The sequence below is a fragment of the Fulmarus glacialis genome, unplaced genomic scaffold, assembly GCF_000690835.1.
Source record: "Fulmarus glacialis isolate BGI_N327 unplaced genomic scaffold, ASM69083v1 scaffold6015, whole genome shotgun sequence".
Lineage (NCBI taxonomy): Eukaryota > Metazoa > Chordata > Aves > Procellariiformes > Procellariidae > Fulmarus > Fulmarus glacialis.
The window spans coordinates 50984-73462 of NW_009214889.1; the positions used below are offsets into that span (position 1 = coordinate 50984).

Consider the following 22479-nt stretch of genomic DNA (forward strand, 5'->3'; position numbering starts at 1 on the left):
TGGAACAGGCTGCCCAGGGAAGTGGTAGAGTCACCATCCCTGGAAGTATTTAAAAGACGTGTAGATGAGGCGCTTAGGGACATGGTTTAGTGGGCATGGTGGTGTTGGGTTAACGGTTGGACTTGATGATCTTAGAGGTCTTTTCCAACCTTAATGATTCTATGATTCTATGATTCTATGTTCATTCTCTAAGTCTTTGTCCACCATGGTGCCACCAAACAGTAGTTTCTGGAGCCTGTGCTGATCAGAGCCCCCTGGCAGAGCCCCCATGGCTTTCAAAAGGCACAAAGCATGGTTTTGTGGACTTTTTTTATATCTCTCTGTGTGGTCGATGAGGGTATTTTGTAGAAATTGCTTGAGAAAGAGGAGGGCCAAGGGAAAGAACAAGGGAAAGAAGCAAATCAACAGACAGTTACTGTGAGAGAGACTAACCTCAGGAAGCACCTTGTGCTCTTTTCAGGGCTTCCTGTAGTATCTCCATTTTAAAAAATCACACAGCTTTTGTAAGGGTAAAACAAGGCTGGTGGTATCAGGTAGGATCTGGCTCCATTTCCGCCGGTGAGCGTGTCTGCACTGTGGGGTCCCCCTGCGCCCGCGAGGGTTAGAGTGGCAGAGGAAGATCACCTTGGAGGTGTGCTCTCACTTGCCACGTGAGTCCCTTCTGCTGGCTGGTTTCATTTAGCCTGCACTGCTGCGAAGGGAAGGCATGAGGTTACGTTTGCTGGTTCCAGCTGACGGTAACCTTTCTCCTCGGCGTGCTGAGCAAGCGATGGCTGTGAAGCTCGCGAGGGACAGTGGCAGCGCACAGCACCTTCTGTGGCTTATTCGGTTATTTTTCCTGGCGTGGAATAGGTAGAATGCTTCGCCTTTCAGAAAGAGGGAGCAATCCAGTTAAGAAGCAGCAGCATTGATCGTGTGCCGCCTTTGCAGCACTGCTTTATGCCACCGTCTCCTGTATAAATACCCGGGAAAGCACAGAGCAGTTCCCAGCAGTGAGGTCACCTTCTTGTACGTGACAAATAGCTTTTTACGAGGTGCTGACTCTGCTTAAGGTTCATTTTGTCTTGGGGCTTGAAATTGCAGCAGCATTATAAGCTTGATCCTCCTCCCATTTAAACGAGCTGTACTATCCAGGATCTGAACTCCCTGTTACAAAATAGGCTTTTAAGATGGCTCGTAAATCACATGCAGCAAAAATGATGCACAAATATTTATTTTTAAAGATAAAGGTTTTCTGGTCTGGAGTACTGGATTTTGTACCTTCAGTATTGAAGTTTAAGATTTGATTTACATGTTTGCTTTTTATTTTAGCTGGTGGGTTGTTTAAAAAAAAAAATGGGAGTAGCGAGACCGTTCTCGGTGAATCATCTAACCCAAGACTTTTATTTGCCCTGAGATGCAGATGTTTAAATGCAATTCCTAAGCCATTTCTGTGACAGCTAAACATATCTGTATTCCTGTCACATTGTTAAAGTGCTGATGTGTCTTACTCTCTTGGGGACTACTTTTTGCTAGTTAATGTTGATATTACAGCCCTCTGTCCATTTCTTCCTCCACTTCAGAAATTCCCCACATGCCCGTTTACACACATCATATTATAGGCAAAAATAATTAATCTGGAAAATCTCTTTGCCTGAAGGTGAAGTATGAATATGTATCAAGTGTTAAGAGAAAAAGAGGGCTGTCAGAAAGAGAGTACTCCTTTCTTTTTAAATAGTGCTTTAAATTAGGGCTGTACTGTAAAAATATTTAAACAAAAAGAAGAATGCGTAGTTTGAACTACCACGAATTCAAGGCTGAAAGATTTGTAATGCAGCGAATTGGAACATCAGTGAAATCACATGCTAACGGTGCGAGATGCTTTCTGCAAAGTTTTAACCCAATGTAAATAGTCCTCAGCAAATTCTGGTAATCTCTAAAACTGAAGTTTATGGCAGAACAGCTACAGCTGTAACCGCACTGGCTGTTGTTACAGAAGGTTGAAGATTGGTGTTGACACAGGAGCTTCTCAACAGATGCATCAACATCAGTGCTTCTTTCAAATGCCTTTCTTAGTATCTTAGCCTCCCCAAAGGTTCGTGCTTACTTCTTTTCGTGATCAGATTCAGTTTCTTTTCCTCCAATTCATTTTCATTTGACAGTCACAAATTCTTTAAGGAGAACCAGGAACTTGCATCTTAAGCATTTAAAAGAGCTGGCTGACGAATCTCTAGATCATTTACCTTCAATATCAATAAACCCGGGAATGTGGGGGAAGCCCCAGAAACTTAATGAAGGCTAATGTTGTTCCAGTACTTAAAGTAGCTAAGCAGGCTAGTATAACTGTAGGTGAACGTGACTGCTGTGCAGTATAACCATAATAGGGTTGATAAGGTGATCAATTAATAATGATTTATAGCTGGGTAATATAGTTAATGGAAGTCGATGAGGGTTTTGATCTTGGCATACCAACTCGATAATAGTTTATGACACAAGTTTATCTAACCAAGGCAAGTGCATTGTTGTAGCAGGCTTTCTTCAAGTATTAGACTCGGTACATACTGTATTTATAAAATAAAGCAATGTGACTTCAACATTACTTTTTATTTGCTTAAAATTGGGGTAACTGATAGGCCTCAGGGTGTTGCTGTAAATGGACTATCTTCGCTGAGCATAGGCAGTTCTGTGGGGATCGTTTGCTGGCCCTGTGCTAATAAACTTCCTTATTTATCAGTGGTCTGAAAGGAAATAAAATTCATTGACTTGCAGGTGATAGATTGAGAACTGTTAAATAAGTAAATGGAAAAATCACTGCTGCAGGGTGATATGGATCTCTTAGCAACCTGGATGCAAGCAAACAACAGGTGTTTGGCCAAATGCAAGGATCCATAGTCCAGACGTGGGTACTGGAAACACTTTTTCATAAAAGGTTTCAGGATTTTTATCTATTTAAACTTGTCAAAGAGAAATTATGGAGGCTATATATAAAGCTGTTTAGAAAGCAGGGTTCAGTGAACTTGGATCTGGTCACGTGTAACAGAGAAATAAAGCTCAGATAAAGTCAGGCTACTTCATTATTGGAGCAGTATTTCAAGGATCGTGGTGTTTTCTCTGGCAACAAGCACTTCTAAATCAAGACTTGAATTATTTCATACTGCAAAATACGCTCTTGTTCAAGCACAAATTGTTTCAAACACGTGCTGTGGACTACATTATATAAAAGGAAATATTTAATTAATTGTTAAGGTCACTTCTGACACAGTGATATATTACAGCTGGTATTTTGGGGCCCAGGATATACACCATGCTCTTGCTTCATTTTTTGCTTCTGTTCTGTTTTTTAGTTCCATTTCACCGTTCAGTATTGAGAGCACAAGGCGTCAGAGAAGGTCGGAGTCTCCAGACTCCAGGAAGCGGCGCATCCATCGGTGTGACTTTGAGGGATGCAACAAAGTATACACAAAAAGTTCCCACCTGAAGGCTCACCGGAGGACGCACACAGGTAAGACTTTTCTGGCACTGTGTACTACAGATAAGACAAGCAGATTCCTTTCTGCCTGATTTAGGACGTATTGAACTCGTCATCCTACGCTAAGAGCTGAAGGCCTGTACCTAAACAACGGAGATGTCTGCGGGTGCGTCAGCATTGGCATTCTGGTGCAGATTGAGCGTGCTTTTGAATTGAACTTCCCTGTCATCCCCACTTCACAGCACAAGAGTGGTCTCGGCACAAACCAGACTCCTTGCAGATGAAACTAAACAGAAAAGTGGCCTCCAGGGTCACAGCTGATGTGCTTCAACGAACAATGGATGGTCATTGCTTGGGACCAACCAGAGCTAGTCCAAAGAAAACCCTCAAGAAAAGCATATAGTGTGGACATGGATCTTCAGCACCATTTTTTTCACTCTACAGACCTGCTCCTGTGGAGCTACTACTTGCTTTTACAGATGTAGCCTTTGAATGATAGGTGTCACTAAAGGCCTTCAGTTCAATTCAAGTGTAAACTGAAGAGCTCAGTGTTTCTTTCTGGAGGCTTTCAGAGGCACCTACCACATACTGCAGGGGGAAGTCAGTCACTTTATGAGAATAGGTTGCATGAGGTCGCTACAACAGAGATGCAAGAGAGGTGCCTAGTTGAGGTGGGTCCCATTGAGTGATGATAATACTTAACACTTAATCAATACCTGGTGTCCTTATTAACTTTATGGGCTGTTACTAGTCTACATGACAGGCATGTAAGGGTAGCTGAAGCAGTGATGTGTAATTGTTGTAATTTTATTGTGGATAAACTCAGGAGTAGCAAATTGAAGTCATGAAGAACAATTTAAAAGCAGATCTCTTGGATGGCTAGAAGGGCAGTGGACAGAACGCTCTGAGTTTCAGTGCTGTTCCTTACTCTGCTGCTGATTTGGTTAAATTAAATTTATTGATCTCTCTGCTCTTAATGTACTTCAGCGTTCTTGTAACTCCTTGGAGAAAAGATGGTGTTTATCCAGCATGTAGCACAATATTGTTCTTTGCTGAGAATCTGCTGGCGCTTTCCGTGGTGTGATGTACTCTAAAGAGTACGAGATATTATTTTAAAAAATTAAGTGATGGCTTCTACATTTCAAATGAGGCCATGTCTCCATCACTCTGTCCAATATGTCTTTTGGTTGGTAGGACTTTTGTTGAGAGGAATACTGAACAAGGCTCCGTCCTAATACCCCCTACTAAACCAATTTCTGTAAGGTAAGAGTCCCTTCCTTAAACAGCGGAAATGTTCTGGTGATCTGGGAATTTCATTACGTTTCCCTCTAGGCCAATTATTCTAGTTTCTTCATATCTTCCCATTAATGCTTGTGCCTCCTCCTCTCTCTTAAGTTACCATGTCTTGTCTTAATTCTTTTTTCCTCTTCCCTGTTCTTCCCATCTTCCATGTGGTCTTCCGTCCCTACCCTTCCGATATATTTTATATACCCTTACCCTTTCACCTTGTTCTCTGTCATTCTTGTTTTATTACTTTTATCCCAATCTAACCCTACTCTGTCCCTTTCCTTCTCCCTGCCCTGATTTCCAAGTTGTTTCCCTATTCTTGCCTGTATCACCCTTTGAGCATTTTATGGCTGTAGCAGATTAGAAGGCAGAGCCCAGCAGAGGTGTGAAACCAGTAGACTCTTTGGTTTGAACCAAAATACCATTTATGTGCTTATACCACAGGGAGGTCACTCTTTTCTAGCCTGCAAGACTGGCAGCCAGCGCAGGAGTATAACCAAGCACCGTGTAAGGAGCTGAGTTGCAAAACTAGATGTGAACAACCTCAGAAATGTCACACCCAGGTTAGACCAGAAATACAGAAGGCTCTTCTCTGCCGTGATGTTTTAAATCACTGAGAATCACATTTGTCATGAGTCTGTAATTCATTAGTGATCTCATGGCAGACCAGCTCTTGTAGGTTACGCACCCAAATCAGTGTTAGGTAGTCTGCACCGCTGAATCTCAGGCTGTGCAGTTAGGGTGCTCAAAACTAGGCGCTGAAGGCTTGAAATGGTGTTGGTAATTACAGCTTTTGCAGCACGAAGGGAGTTTCTGTACCTGCCGTAATCGTAGGATCCATCTCCTCAGCCTTGGTTCCCTGGCAGCTGGGTGTCTAGGCTATACTATCTGTCTGGGATCTCTGGGTAGTCAGAGAAGAGGGATTGGCACCTGTGGGGCACGTTATTCCCTCTTCAGGTAGACCCAGGGATTGGCTTGTGAAGGTGCTTCTCTTTCACTGCTGAGTACAGAGGAAGCCCGGGTACCTACCTGTTAGTTGGCTGAAATGAATCCCCACCCCAAAAGGCAGCTGCCTGAAATATTTTGCAGTCATGTTGGATGTTATTCCTTCAGGGAGAAAAGAAAAATAACCTCAAATCAAAAACCTTCATTAAATGGTCAGCTGTTAACTGCTTTATATTGTCATGTCTTCATGACTGCTGCAATGTAGGAAGTAAAGTGTAGTCTAGAGGCAAGGTGAGCACTGAATTTAGCCAATGGATCCAGTGAGAAAATCTGTATTGTGCTGTTAAAATTAAATGTGTTTTACAGAACACTTGTCAGGTCTTGGTAAGAAGTTGGTATATTCAGACTTACATGTAACATTGGCCATGAGCATACTCTATGTATTAATCTCATCTCACATATTTTATCTTGGCCTTTACTTTTGCTTCAGGCAAAAGTAGTTAATTATTCACATATGACCCACAGTAATTAGTGCAGTTTTGGATAAGTATAAATGAAGTATGACAGCTATGCACGCAAGGGTGAGCAAGTTTCAGTAGGAAACTTTCTGAGAAAAGATCACAGAAACTCAGCATTGCATAATCTGGCCTTTTTTTTTTTTTAGGCAGGCTGATCTTGCTGACAATTGTTTACCTAAGCAGGATGTGTTTGAGAACTATTTTTTTTTTTCATTTACTATATATGCATAGCCACTAAACCATTTGCAGTCGTTTGGATACAGGAGGAAAAACAATGCGTGATTTTGAACAACTTTGTTGGTTGGAAAGTATACTTCTTTTAAGTGTAATTAAAAACAGAAACAAAATATTATAGGCTGTAACAGTTGCATTTAATTCTCTTAGAATGACCCCTAGTTTTTTTTAAGTGTGCTATTGTCTAGCTCCCCAATACTTCTCACCCACCAGTGTCCTCAAAACTTAGTGTACTGGTGTGGGCATGGAGTCCACTGGGGGGCGAGCTTGAATTACACACCGTCTCTCCAACTAGAAAAACCGCAAGTGAAACCTGTAATAGTTCGAGCATTTCATAAATCACAAGCACTGGTATTAAATTTCTCTTTCTAGTATCAGCTTCTTGTTGTTGTTTTGCCAAATTGTCAAATAAAGCTATCAGGAGGTATCGGGTGTGATGGAGAGCCTTCGGGGCTCGCAGGCAATCTCGCAGCTCAGGTCTATCAACTCTTTCCGCAAGGAGAAACTGTGAGAAATTGGCTCACTGGAGTTGTGTTGAGTTAGTTTCTGCTTCAGTGAACTTAAAGAAAATTACTAATGTGTGACTCTACAAATGAGTAATCTTTAAAAATGGGAGAACCAGCAGGCCTGGGTTGCATTCCCGATCCGCTTATGTCTGTGTTGCGCTCGGCGTAGGTGCTGGTATCAGCCCTGGGAATGGGGAGAGCTGTAACTCCTGTTCCCCGTGAGGTCCTGTACCCATGCAGCCCCAGTGGGACTCACCTTCTTCAGTTTGCTCCTTTTACTTTGAAGATGAAGGGGGAAACAACCATAGCATTATTTTATGATATGTAATGGCTATTTCAGCCCTTTTAGGCGGTACTAAAGTTGCCATTGATACTTCCAGTAGGACAGCTGAGCATTGCAGACTAAGTAACACTGGTTGCTTCTACTGTTTTTTTCCCCCCATCAAAATTTCATTCTAAAAATATTTAAATTTATCTTAATGAATTGTTGTTTTCTTTTCTACTAGCCTGGGTTTGTGAAAGATCTACAGACTCTGTTCCCTCTGAAGAGAGATGATGAACTTCTGATAGGTTTTATGTAAATCGAAGAGGCAAATCATGCCTTCTATTGAGAGGCTGATATGGGTTATAAAAACTAGACTTTAATAACTGATCTGTGAAGTTGGTGAAACTGGAAATCATGGGTCTGTGAAAACTGTAAAATGCATTAAATAATTCCATTATTTTGGCAAAAAGGAGGCAGATATTTTCATGCCATAAAATTGAGGACATACATCTTGACCTCCTCTCTAGTTGGCTGGATGTTTCTGAAATGTCAATGGAAAGCTGCAAAGTAGTCAAAATTGTTTGCAGAGTCCCTGCAAAATTTCACTTGACTTGTCATTATTTTTCAATCATCTGTAACTATAATGAAACTAAGTTCTGTGAGCTAGATACAGTGAAGGTGGCAGGACAAAGCCATGCAGTCAGGCCATTTATCAGGTCAAATGCAATACAGTAAAGTCTCAGGTGAAATAATACATTTCATGTATTTATTATTATAGCCTCAATCAGCTTATTAGTTGTGGATAAGGGGAGTGACTGGAAAGATGAGAGGACAGGGGAGTCTGTTTTAGCAAGAGAGGAGAGGGAAAACAAGAACAAACATCCAGGACTCTCTGGGCTAGTTGCCGAACAGTGCAAAGGAGACATTAGAAAGTGAAAACACCTGTTCAATAGACGACAGTGATCATACGAAAAACACACAAACCCTTTTTTATTCATAGTAATTTCAGTTGCCTTGTTAATGCATTAAATAATGAAAAGCATGATTATCAAAAGATGGCAGGTTCTGGCTGCCAACAGAGACACTGCAGGGCAGTGGCTGCTGGCTGTGGGCAATGTCCCGGGCCACGCATGTGGTGGTGCACCCGGTCATGAACAAATTGTCCCACTGGCCGACCACGTGGCTAAAACCTACTTTCATGTCTCATCCACAGGCTACTTAGTCTGCAAATCCTAGCGTGCAATATTCTGTTTTAACCTGAATTGCGGGCCTTTGCATATCACCATCCAGTTTTCATAGACATCATCTCTCTCCTCTTAAACAGGACGAGCATGTAAATTTGAGGCATATTATGTAAATTGAAGAGGCAAATTATGCTGTCTGTTAGGGGGCCTGGTAAAGAACACGGAGAGTTGAAACATGTATAATGGATAGTACATGTGGAGGAGATTTAAAGCTCTTCTCTTTTTTCTAAGTATGCAGGGTACAGTGGGTGGTGCCACTCACAAAACGGTGCCTAGCATGGGGACTGTGACCTGAGAAATCTAACCAACTTCATAGTCATTTAAAGGGAAATTTTATTTGTCTTGGATTTCTCATCTAAAGTTGCTCACAACTAAATCCAGTTGTAGCTCATTGTGGCTACCCTCTTACCATATGGAGAAGCGCAAGGATTTTAAAACGTTGTGTGAATCATCCTGAAGAAGTCAATAAAGAAAGAAGATGCCTGCTTTAAGGTTATGTGATACGTAATTTTACAACGTCTGATACAGAAGAGATTGCTCCCTGTCTCCTACCTCCATAGGATTTTCTTTTATTGTAGGAGTAATCAGCATTCTGTATTTCTGTGCAACCTTGTTTCGGTCATTAGTTACTAATTTCTGGAGGAAGGTGGCGGAGTGGCTTTCTGGGGTCAATGGCAGTGAAAGCCTGGGACTCTCCAGTTGGCGTGAAGTGGGAATGGATTTAGTCTGTGGTCATAGGGCATCATACAGCCACAGCCATGGCTTTGCCTCTGCCTCCAAGGGGTGAAGGAAGGCAAGGGCTGTAACCAGAGCACCTTCTGTGGGGCTCAGATACTGGGCTGCAACTGCTGCTTTTCATCTGTGAGCCCCAACCAGCATCAACTCCGAATCACTTTTCTTAGTGCCGCTGCTGCAGACGATGCGGCTGCTTCATTAGGCACTTACGGAGGCAGGCTGAATATAGCCCCCAAGCCAAATGAATTTTTTAGTGTTTGGTGCTTTGTCCTTGATCAACGCCTATATCATTCCTGAGAGATGAGAGCAAATACCTTTGCCACAGACGTAATGAAGCCTATTTGTCAGTGTCAGGGGGTCTTCAGTGGCGTTACATGGAGACAGTAAACATCTCAGAAATGTGGTTTTGTACTTGAGAAAATGACAGCATTTCCTCCCCGAGATGTTCCTTTATAGCTGGGTTGAGACACCACCCTAGAAGAGAGGGCTAGTGAGTACACGGGTGTTTTATTTAGCCTGTGCTTTTTCAAACATTGCATTCCTCTCACTCACTGTTGCCCCATATATTATTTTAATATGAAAGGGCCCCTGTCATTAGTCTTTGTTCACATTTTCCTTTGAGCAATTTCAGAATGGACTTAAGAAGTTGGAGGCACCAAAAAAGTTATTTCTGCTCTGTAGGTTTTAAAACTCCATTCATTACCTGTTGTTTTCTTAAGGTCTGTTTAATGTCTTTTGCTAGCTAGAAGTTCCAGAGAGATATTTACAGGTTTGTAATCCCTGCTTTAAGCAAATATTGGGAGGAAGCAACGTTTTTAAAATAATCCTTCTGGATTTGACTTGAACTGTGTAGATTTTTGGTCTACCTTAAAATTAACATCTCTTTGTCACCTACCCTCCAGACTTGCTCTTCAAAAGCCCAGCTTTTCTTTCTCATGTCCTACATGCTCCCTAGGCCCTTTTCCCGAGCTCTCCCTCCTCCACGTAAATCTGTCGGGTGAAAAAAGCTGCAACAGCAGGTTCACATGCTGTTCCAGAAACTGGGAATTTAAATAAACAAAGCCAATTTAAAAATTAATTTGCTTTAAGTAAGATAGGAGGTTCTATTTGTATTGGGTGATGCTTTTATTTTTTAAGAAATACTTTCTTTTAGTGTTTAAAATTTACTGCCAGTTTCAATAAACAGTAGAGCTTTCCAATGTGGAAACCAGTATATTTCATGGAATTCTTCACTAGCTTTTGTGCTCGCTCTTCACGCAGTTTCTATTTAGAAGATAAACAGATTATTTAATAAACGGGGCTGCTGAAATCTCAGCCTATTCCCATTGATGTGACTGAGTTCAGATTTCAGGACAGAAATATATTTAAAAGCAGATGTCTGCTGGTGCAATATGTACCAGGGTATAAAGGCAGACTCACCAATGCCACCACAGCCTAGTAAGGTGATGTTCAGAAATGGGAACCTCTGGATGTAGTGAGATAGTTGTCTGAATCCAGCTACTTACGGGCAGGTGTCCATACCACAAGGAGCTTGTACATCCAGTTCTCTTCCAGTAGCTGCTCTGTGGAAAGTTAAATGATTTCATTCCTGGCACATTTTGCGAGCTCTGAATTCACCTTACACACAGGGAGTCATTCCTCCCTATTGTAGGTCTGATGCTGTGCCGATATGGAAGAGTGCCCACGTGGTTATTCCAAGGCACTTTGATGGGAAAGCAAGTCTAATTGCGTCTGTGATTGCTTTCAGTCTCTAGGTTATGAAAAATACTTGCAACAGTGCCCCTTGACTTTGTAAATATGGGGTGCATATGTGTTTTGTCTGTGTGTGGCACGAGGGAATAATGATGATTTCATTATGCAGAATAAAATTTTTTCTAAGTAAACCATTTAGTACTTAATATTCTACCTCCAAAGAACTGCAGTTCATCTAAGGTCTCAGGCATGATTGTGGTCTACCATGTGTAGCCCTGCAGTGGCATGAAGGCGAGAAAGACGTCTCTACTCCCATTCCCTCCAAAATGCTTTCCCAGATGTTGCACCCAGACCTGGAGAAGTAAATACGCAGTATAGGGTTTCCAAGGACATTAACTCTTGCAGCCCACTCAGTCCCTGACAGAGGGAACAGGATAGCAACTTGCTACTTAAATGCCCATTGCTGGTGATACCCCGTATTTTTTCGGGAAGTGTGTCTGGAGTTGCTTGTGCCCGCTCTGTCCTTTTCAGGGCAGCCTTTGATGGGAGCATGCTCAAAACTGCAAGTAAGCTTCACAAAAGCCTTTGTTTTAATGTTTTATTCAGGTTTTCTTTTTTTCTGCTTTCTTATTTCCGTGACTAAAAGGAAGCAAGAGGTAGAGCCTGAAAGCTAGTGTTTTCAATCTTCATTTTTTGCAAATAAGTAGGTAGAAAACTGGGGAAATTTTACAAAAACTTCTTGTTTTGTGGGAAAGGAAAAAGATCGGATGACATCTGTGTAGGATGAGGGGTTGTTTTCTGCACTTCAGTGTTTTCTCCACATAGGGTATGAAATGTAGTGGTATCTTGGTCACATTAACACTAATAATCTTTTCCCTTGTCATGTATTTTTGTCAGTTAATATTTTTCTTTACTATCATATATATTTATTCTGCTTTTTATGGTGATGAAAACTGATATCTCCTCATTTGGGAAGTTTAATTCCATTCACAATTCATTTACTTAAATGGGCGGTGGAGTTTTTAATGCTCTGTTTCTGCAGGCAGCCCAGCACACCAGAGTCCCGGCCTCTGCTTAAGCCTGACTTTTAGCACAGTGCAAACAACAAATAATCGGTTGTGCAAAACTGAATGAGACAAAGCTCATCCCTTGGAGCCTTTTTGTTGTTTTTTATTTGTTTGTTTATTTCTTTGGGGTTTTGTTTGTTGTTTTGTTTTTTACAGGTAGTGGAAGGTTTAACTTTTACACTGAGAAACATCAGTATTGCTCTTGATGAACATGGTGGAGCAATCCCTGGAGCATCCAGAAGGAGGGACGGTAGCAGAATCGGAGGCAGTTGGAAAGGGAGGTGTCACTTGTTTGGTGTCTCCCTTGCAGTCATGGACCACAATGAAGGAAAGGTGTTTTATTTGGGGAGGCCAGATTAAACTCCAGGCCTGCAGCACCCTAGTTAAAGAGAGTTAGTGTGCAGATCTGCTGGCACCCTCCGTGCAGTTGGCTGCTGATGGAAGTATGGATCTGTTGCATCACCTTTCTCAAATACCTTTGTGAATGAAGGCTGCTGTAAAAGGAAAAATCTCAGCCTTCCACATGGCACTGGAAGTTTGATAGTCCCATATGTTTGCTGTGGCTGGGGGGGAAGAGAACAATTCATGCCATCTTCCACAAAACTTCATGCCATCTTCCACTACATAAGTATATAAAAAATATATATGTTGAGTGTATATATATGCATTTAACAGATACTTAAATATTTATATATGTACCACATCATCATGCAGGAAAAAATTATCAGGAAGGGTAATAAAATGCTATTTGTCATTTACTGTTGGGATTTGGCCTGGCTCCTGGATTCAGGTGCACAGGAGAAGGCCTTTTACATTTCCAAAAATACCTGTTTTTACAGGAATTAAAATTTCTCATTTTACATCAACAATGCACTTGGCAATGTAACGTAACTAATACTTGTCCCAGAGTGTTAATTCACTTGTATCTCACATAGTAGTAGGTATGTCCCATCGTGGGGCAAAGTCTCTGTGCAGAAGCCCAAAAAGAGAAAATGTGGAAGAGAAGTTTCTTGGATTCCCCCTCTTCCTTTCTCTCCTGTGCGTGCGCTGACAGAAAAGGGCTGAGACCGATGTAATGGATTTGCCTTCTTAAATTACGGACAATTGAATTTTGTGAGTCTGGTCACAAAGGCTTTTTTGCTGGGATTTGTATTAAAATAGCAGCAAACCGAGGCAGCTGTATACCTAGAGGGGCATGTGGGACAATAGCAGGAGAAGGAAAGAGGTAAGGTTGCTGAACTAGTACTGGTCTTGCAGAGGGAGTGAGAAGGAGGGCCCGGGTGGCAAACAGGACCCAAGCTCAGCAGTGCAGTGAAATGAAAAGATAGTTGTGTGTTGTGATGTAGGAAAAGGACTCGCACCTGAATTATTAGGAGGGGAGCTTGTAAATAATCAGTTCAAGAGCTGCCAAAAGTGTGAGGAAGTGTTTTAGAGTGGAGATTGTCACTGTATTTTTGAATCGAAGAAGTTGTTTTGTTCCCAGTCTTCACATGAAGAAACCATGTCCCTGTGCTTTGCCTAAGTCAGACTGAGAACAAGGAATAAAAAACCTGAATTTCAAGACGTGTCACAGTATGTTCCTGTTCTGCTCATAGAAATTGTTTTCCCAGACTTGCTCAATTGATACGAAACTTTAATCTCTTCCCAGAAGGATATTTTATTTGCATATTTTGACAATACTGAAACACAAAAGTCAAATTCACTATGTTCACCAAAGAGATATAGTGAATTAGTAACTTGGAAACCAAGATCCCAAATGACCTTTAGAAAGACATCTAAATGATTGACTTGGATTTTTGCATCAAAATGACTTAAAACATCTCAAACATTTAAAGGGATGAAACTGAGATCTAGCAGTTTCATTACAGAAATTAAGGTGTTCCTAGTATGTGAGTCATAGCATTGCTGTTCACTTTCTCTGCAGTTTTGGGGAGGTCACTGATGCTTGCTGTGTTGGTTTTCCTACCTGCAGAATGGACATGACATTTGTTACACAGTGCTATTACGAAGACAGACTTTTATGAAGGATTACATTTTAAAAAAAGCTTTATAAGGCACTTTGAAGTTGGAAAGTGCTTTATAAGTGCTCTGATGTTTTTTCATTAAAAAATTATACTAATAAAAATATCACACAAAACATAAGAGTTGTCATTTTTCCCTTTCCCCTGTGTCTAAAAGCTAAGCTTCCCTCTTCCTCTGGGAGTGCCTGAGGCTGCTCATTATCAGATAGTGGTTTTGCTGTAAAAAGATTCTTTTCTGCCCGAAATTGCTTATTTTTAGTAGAAATGCAAGATCTAATTAGCCATCATTTGTGGTTTTCAATTTATGATTTCCCCTTCCAGAGTCCTATCAGTATGGGTGAAGTGTGACTGTCCCATGCGTTTCAGAACGATTCTGGTGTTTACACGGGATCTGAAACCAGCTGACATAAATACTACACCTTATATATATTGCATAGTATCCTGTAGCAGAAACCAAACCAGGAATCACCAGGAGATGTCCTCAACCCTACAAAGCTGCAGATCTGTTGACTTCGACTAGAAAATTTAGCATCATCAATCATAGGAGAGGCATGTGTGCTGGATTATTTGTTTTCGTTCGACTTGTTATGGGTTAAATCCTTAGGACCTCACTCTGGTTTTATGTGGAGAATACTCGTCCAAGAGTAATGGCAGTAGAAACTGAGTGTATAAAGATGTGGCTGTAGATAGCACAGATGGGCAGGTGCCACCTATTAAACTGTGCAAGTTTGACTCAAAACCATTGTGTTTCGTGAATGGAGTGAGGGATGGCATCTCCCCTATGCTCCCACCTTCCCAGTTTGGAAACTGTAAACCAAGTTTCATTTCCAAGTGCTTTTCTAACTTTGTCCTTCTCAGAAGTGGAATTTCAGCTTGTGACTCTTTCACAGGGTGATGAAAGCTTAAATACAGAAAAATCTGACTAGGTGGCTAAGCATGTACCCCTGAACAGTCCGTTATGTGTATTTTCTAGTTGACTCTTATTTGGAATAAGAATGTTACCAGTATTTCAAAATGCTGAGTACTATTGCAGGAAGGGGCTACAGAGAAGTGAGGTAATAACTCAAGAGTCATGGTGAGAATTACATGTGGAGAAAAATTGGATAGATGGGAATGTCTGAAGAGGACACAAATAAGAAGGCACATGGCACTCACCTGTAATACCAGAGGGAGAGAGGTGAGTTTATGCCAGAGAAAGAAATTGGTTTAGAACTTGATCACTGGGATGTTTTCTGTCCTGGTAGTAGGTGGCATTACCTCATCGTTACTTAATCATAGAATCATAGAATCGTAGAATCATTAAGGTTAGAAAAGACCTGTAAAATCTTCGAGTCCAACCGTCAACCCAACACCACCATGCCCACTAAACCATGTCCCTAAGCGCCTCATCTATACATCTTTTAAATACTTCCAGGGATGGTGACTCAACCACCTCCCTGGGCAGCCTGTTCCAAGGCCTGACCACTCTTTCAGAAAATAAATTTTTCTTAGTCTCCAGTCTAAACCTTCCTTGGCGCAACTTGAGGCCATTTCCTATTGCAAGTTACTTGGGAGAAGAGACCAAATGACATGGTTGCCAAGAGCCTGCTAAACTGATGAATAAATGAAGCTTAAATAATACACAAATGAAAGGAACTGCAAGTGTGCAGGGAGTACATAGGGCATTTGCAATTGCAGAAAATAAAGTTCCTTGCCTAGGAAACTAAGCCCGGCTTTGTTTCCTGGGGCTCCAGAGCAGTTTCACCACTGGCAGAATAACCCATAACTATTTACATGGCATTTTTGTGGTGCCTGTCTTTGAAGCATCTGGCATCAAATACCAGGATACCAGCTAGTTGATGGGCAGAGGATAACTGCTGAGGAACGTAACGCATGAGAAATTCTGCCCGGGGTAGAACAGACCTTGGTCCCTTCATCTGTTACATGTCATGGTCTCCTGCTGGTACCCATATAGGGTTTTTTTTAAGGAATATGTGAATGTCATTGGGTCATAAGTAAAAGTTTGAGAGAGATTTATTTCCATGGGTGAATGATCTTCCAGATGTTAGAGTAAATGAATAAAGATATGGGAAGACAGATGTTGGGCTGTGGGGAGGGTGGAAAATTTTGGAAGGATTGGCTGAACAGTGGTCATTATTCAGCATTATTTTAATTCATTATTTGCTTGAGTTTAGGGAGATTTAATGAGTAACTGTTGTAACTACGTTCTTAAGTGCTTAAGTGAGAGGAGTCATGGTAGCGTAGGAAAAATAATATGGTAAAAGTAATTAAACTAATTTGGATTGTGGCATCTGGACTACAAAAGGCAAGATTTTGGAGGGCTCTTAGAAATAGATGTTTTGTTAATAGAAGATTAAAAAAAAGACTAGTTCCATTTGGGGCATTGAGTCATACCTTTAAAACTTCATAATTAACTTTCCCAAACAATAGAAAATACTCATTTTCTGCAGGGAACTGTCTAGAAGAACTTTTTCATGCTCCAGGGTCCCTCTTGATCCGTGTAAATGCCGGTCATGGCATACTGTTCACTGTGCATGTATTGCAAGACAAGAGCTGCGAAATAGCATCAGAATACAATTTCTGTGTGTTCTGAGATCTTTTTGTCAGGTTTCAGGACAAAACAATAGAACTCTCAAAGACAGGTGCGAAAGTAGAGGGTCAGCTCCCGTGAAAATGTTCACAGCTTCAGCCATTTATTTTTAAATGGATAGCTTCTGTAAGTCTAAAATGATACAGATTCAGAAGATTGAACTAACTAACAGGGTTTTATCTTTTTCCAGTTTTCTTTTTCTCCTCATGTTAATTGTCGCAGGTTCTTAATCTCTTTCTGCAGCTCTCTTTCTTTACTACCATTTTCCAAAAACTGTCCACTGTTTTGTCTTCTCCTTCATTCCCATGTTTTCACTACCCTGGGCAAGACTCACACTGCCTGCTTTTGCTCCTTAGAGCTCAATGAAAATTTGAGTGTTACTGGGACAGTAACTCCGCGGTCCATGCTCTGGCAGCTGCCGAGACATCAAAGGAGCCAAAACGTGCCCACACTTTGAACCCAAGAGTTTCTTAGGCACTTAAGCTCAAGCGCTCGCAGAGAGGCAGAAGTGTCTGAGTCAAAATGGTTGAGTATTTGATTTCAACTCCACTGCAATCCAGTCTTGAAATGGCAATATATATATATGAGCACTGGGGCTAGTTTCTTCCAATTAACAAACTAGTTTTGTCCACCTCCTCACTCAGCGTTTTCTGGGTTGCCCTGCTGAGGTCCTGCTTCTCTCTGTTGATTGTACTGAGAACTTCAGCTGTGAGTGCCCAAGCTCATCAGTCAAAGCTGGTGTGTGATATCTGACACCAGCTTCCCATCCTCTAACAATTCTGCTCCTGCTGGTCCTTTCTCCATCCTTTGAACTCCTGGATCTTTCATTTTTACCGCAGTTCTTACAGACTCAGTGGTCACTCTTCACGTCTGGGATGTTACCAAACAAAAGGCTAACAGTTAGTATAGTACTGCCTAGGAAGAACAACATCTTTTTTCTAGCACCTGGCCATCCACAGATGATGTAGGTGTTTCACAGAAAAGTAATACTATTATTCTTCCCCTAAAAATTAGGTTTGTGTAAAATGTTGTTGATTAATCTTAATGAAAAACCGTATCTTTCACAGTTTCCTTTACAGTGGCTTTTTTAAGGTGTATGTCAGTGAACGTCTTCAGAGTAATGCTACTTTGCCTGTTTTTTTCCTTCTTATGCTATACGCATATATTTAATTGAAAATAATGAAAGATATTCTTAGGTTAAGCTTGTAAGAGCGATTTTCCTTCAGTGGTGTAAATAGCTTGAGAGGAATGTGGTTAGTCCTGTCTCTTTCACATAGCTCTATAGGGGCTGGGTAAGCAGGACTCTTTGAGGAGGGAGGCTGGAAGCAACACCTGGGAACTCCAGCCGAGTGACCTGTGCTCACGTCCTTCCATCAGCTGACTTTCGTTTCTTACCCGAAGTGATACTGTTTTAATGGACAAACAAGCTATTTCTGGTATTTCTCTTTCACCAACCATCCCTCTCTGCATCGGGTTCTCTATTTGTCTTCTGCCAAGGGTAAAAAGAGCTGGGATTTGTGTACCAAAAAGGCCATTGCAGGGAAAGGATCTCAGGGCAGGGAGAGACTTAGAATTTCAGAAGCTTTTAAATAAGGATCCAAAGCTTAGGAAATACCTCCTCGTTTTGCTCTGGAAGTCTCCGTGGTCAAAGAAACCAACCGGGGCATTATCCAGAGTCTAAACAAAAAGAGAGTTTTAAAGTACGTTGAGGATGGACAGGGCGAGCGCTCCACTTGGAAACTGTTGATGCGGTGCGATGAGACCGTTAGGATAGACCTGCTAGGTCAAATGAGGAGACTGCTGTATTTGTCTGGTGCGCCGCACCAACTGTTTGTGGCAAGGGTATGTGTGTAACACAGTTTGGTGGTGAATTTGAACACGTTTTGTAGCACTTTGTCATTGGCAAGAGTGTGCGACCCGCCATCTGCCATGTAGCTTGTGCCCATCTAGCTCATGGCAGCTGCGGATTCCAGGCGCCCAACGCTGCGGCTGCCCAGGGGCAATGAACACTATTTGGTGCTTTGTGCTTGGCTGAGGACTGTAAAATTATCTAGGCTGAGTTGCTACTAGTGCAGCTATGGGCTGTGGTCACCTCAGAGCCTGGATTGCTGGGTTCTCCTCGCAGCAACTGTTTCCCACCCCCGTCTGACATCAAAACTGCAGCACAGCCCAGATGGTGCACAGAAGGCACCAACCCAAGGAGTTCAGATGCTGCTGACAACCCTGCTGACATGCCTGTACAGCATCCAATTTCCTTACAGAGGCACCCATGGCCATTTCAGCTGGACTTTTCAGGGCTGTTTGAACTTTGTGATGATATTCTTACTCGGGAATTTTCTTTGGAAACTGAGGGCTCTCAGCAAAGCATTTATTGACTTTTGAAGAGATGCATGGAGGGAGGTGCTGCCTACGACAAAGCAAGTGTTGCGTCACTGGTTCATGTAATTGAAATAGTTTCTTGCAAGCTGCTCGTGATTCATAAGAGATAATAAATAACTGAGGAATGATTGTGCCTGACAAAGGAAACAGTCGTTGAAGAGATGCTCTTTTGTTGTCCTGGTTGTGATTAGCTGGTTTCAGAAGGGGAGGTAAAAAATCATTTATGACACACCAAAGGAAGATACATACGGACCTCACACAGTTTCCCTTCCTCAGTTTGGTGCATGCTCGACTGTGGGATCAAGGTAACTGCCGAGAGCATTTAACGTGTAGACATTAAGGGCTGGTGATAGAAATCACAAATAAGTATAGCCTATAAACATCGCAAAAATGGGGTTTTGTAACAGTTTGCTTTATGAAAGCACAAAATCCAGTTTTGCTGTATTAATCTTCTTCTCTGACATGATACGACACAGAACATGGGGCATGCATCATGCTTACCTTTAAACAAAAAGCAGAGGGTGGAATTTTCCAAAAAGCTACACTTAGCCCAAGTCTGATCTCATTGAAGTAAATGGGTATTTATCAACAGTGTTGTGCAAGTCCCATGGCTGAGTATGTTTAAAAATTGTACACCGTTCCTGGTAACATCTTACACACAAAATTAATTTTACTGAAAGTAAGTGCAATAAATAAAGAGGATGTTTTGCAGATTGAATTTTTATGTTTAATTGGGAAATCGTAGTTCATTTTTACCAGCTTCCTAAGAAATGTCCTTCAGTGTAGTTTACATAAATAATTAGAAAGCTTCATAAACTTCATAAAAATAATGGGAAGTCTGTGGCAGCCTGTGATAAATTGCTGGAATATCGGGTAATCTGGCCGTTTTGGGAGAAAGTGTAGCCTGACGAGATGAGGGTAGCAAACTCGTACGGTAATCATGAGAATAATTACACAGCCCTTTGTCCTGATGTTAATCCCCACATCACCCCTGCAAGGTAGGATCTATATTGTTGCCTTAATCCTGTTGATTTTCTTAGTCATGTGAATGCCATAGGAATGATAAATCTCAAGGCCCTTTCCTTGTATTCAGCAGATTCGGTACCTCGTAATTGTGTAATTTGGCCTAAAGCAACCCCTAAGCAGTGGGTGTTCATGGGAAGCGTGCAGAGGAGGTTGCGGGGATTAAGAGCAACAAGGGGAAAATCACCACCTGTTTTTGCCCCCTCCCCTCTTTCTTTTGTCTCTCCCAGGAGAAAAACCCTACAAATGTACCTGGGAAGGCTGCACCTGGAAGTTTGCTCGCTCCGACGAACTGACGAGGCATTACCGCAAGCACACGGGAGTGAAGCCATTCAAGTGTGCAGACTGTGACCGCAGCTTTTCCCGCTCAGATCACTTGGCGCTCCACCGCCGCAGACACATGCTGGTTTGAGAAATGCTACCTGTTCCAGCCGAGTTTAAGAGCTGGGTCTCTTAACTACCCGGAGTGAATTCAGCAGGGCTGAATCCCCCTCTACAGTGTTAACAGGCAGGGCTTTCCCTGATGTCCATAACAAAAAATAATAACAGAAATTAAAAAAAAAAGCAGGAAAAGAAGTGCCACTCTTCTCCTCGCCATCTGAAGTTAATCCCGTCTGCCCCTCAGCATGGCTACCCCCTGAAAGTGTCATCACAATCACCTGGGAAATAGCAGCCAAAATGCTACAGGAATGGGCATTATTTTACATGCTGTGTCCTTTGACAAAAAATGTTTATAGCTTGTATGTTTTCTCAGCTGTTGGACATTTTGTTCCTGAAAAATCACTGCTGATTGGAGGATTAGATACGACAAACCGATGATGATGATGATGATGATGATGAGAGCAAGACCGCTAGACCTTTATTATCCCATCTTTTCCCCTTGTTTTGAATACCATCTGGCCGATGTCAGCATTATGCCCGAGCTGTGCTACAGACATGCTGCATGTGAGTAGGCAAGAAGATTCTGCTGGAGAGGTCCCACTGTCGGAGCTGAAGGGTCGCTTGAGCAGACTTTTGCAATAACGATGGTGGCATTTTAATATTGTACCACAATTTGTCATTATGCCCTAGAGGACACCAGCCATTTAACCTTTTTCTTTTATCTTTTTTTTTCTTTTCTTTTGTTGTTGTTGTTGTTGAAGTCTGTAAAATAAACAAGGGGCAGCAGCATCTCTGCTGAAAGTACAATATTAAGTATCTGTATTTTACCATGGATTTATTTAGAACCATTTTCTGATTTGTATAGAAAGAGCCCATCTAAAAACTACTACCCCATTCTCAAAGTGCAGTTTTCTTTCATGCAGGTATCCTCTTCCCCATGACCAGTGTTTGAACACAAGGAAATAGTCAGTTCTTATACTCACTGGTACCAAGGTTAGTGGTGTAGCCATTCTTGAAATGGAATTGAATGAACCAACAAACAAAACAGAGAAGAAACGGCTGCATCTCTTGCAGAAAAAAAGCAATAATGAGTAAAATGGCTCTCGAGACAAGAATTTACTCCACACCAACAGAAGGGGGGGGCATGCAGAAGTAGCACGTAAGATCATTTAAGTTAATCTTTCTGATGATTTCACTGACGTGCTAGGTACCACAATTAAGTACTTTCATTTCCTTCAACATAATACTTTTGTCTGGAAAGCAAGATAGATAAAGGAAGGAGCTGATTGTTGAGGAGTCAGTGGATGAACCGTAAGTAGGAAGGCAAAACGGTTCTGCAGTGGTGCTCTGCAAGACATTAGGTTTCTCCCTGGGAGTTAGGGAATAACAAGATTTTGCCAGCTGTCTAGTATGATATAAATGGCCCTTTATATGGGTACCAGTGGCTGCCCCTGCTGGGATTTTCAATCCAAGCCTTTTCAGATTAAATAAAAGGAAATTCTTGATCATTCCCATACAGCCCTATAATTGCAAACCAATTTGTATTAACTGAATTATGTAGGAAAGAGAGAAACTCTTAGTCATCAGTTGTTCATGCAAACGGAATAGTGTTTTTCTGTTTTCTTTCCTTACAAGGATCTGCCTATTCAGCTAAATTTGACAAAGACGAGGCTTGGCAAGATTTTTTAAGTGTTGAGATTTTTATAGCTTAGAGATAAAAGATGTATACATAAAGGTCTTTTGCAATGCATTTAATTATGAATATTTGGTTCCAGGAATTGCACAGATTAAACTTGTGACGCCACTTGTTCATTTTCAGATGTTTGACCAGTCTGAATTAGTTTCTGGTTCCTGAAGTAATCGTAGTAATGTTGGGGGGATTCTGAAATCAAGGTAATCCTAAAGAAGAACCAGCACAGAGCACCCATACAAATACTGAAAGCAATTGCAATTAATTGAGGATTAATATGACTAGGATAATACTTTATAACAGCATTCAGAGGCCCCAGAGTTTGATTGTCTTTAAATACGTTCTTAATATTCCCCGGTACCGGATAGTTTATCAGCTCTCTGAAAGAAGAACTTCAATACTGTTAAAGCTCAGGCTCTCCTCTGCCGAGTGGTCAGCAGAGAAACCCAAGACA

At 41.6% G+C, this 22479-nt stretch overlaps 1 protein-coding gene across 1 annotated transcript in view; it reads left to right on the top strand.

Moving 5' to 3' along the window:
• The window catches only part of LOC104077486 (Krueppel-like factor 12), a gene marked incomplete at its 5' end in the record, with an annotated part of 70552 nt that extends 50186 nt beyond the window's left edge, over positions 1-20366 (top strand). The window contains 2 exons of the mRNA XM_009578741.1: positions 3324-3481; positions 20185-20366. Of these exons, the coding sequence (XP_009577036.1) occupies positions 3324-3481; positions 20185-20366 (340 nt within the window). The remainder of the gene's footprint in view (positions 1-3323; positions 3482-20184) is intronic.
• Between the last annotated feature and the right edge of the window lie 2113 nt (positions 20367-22479).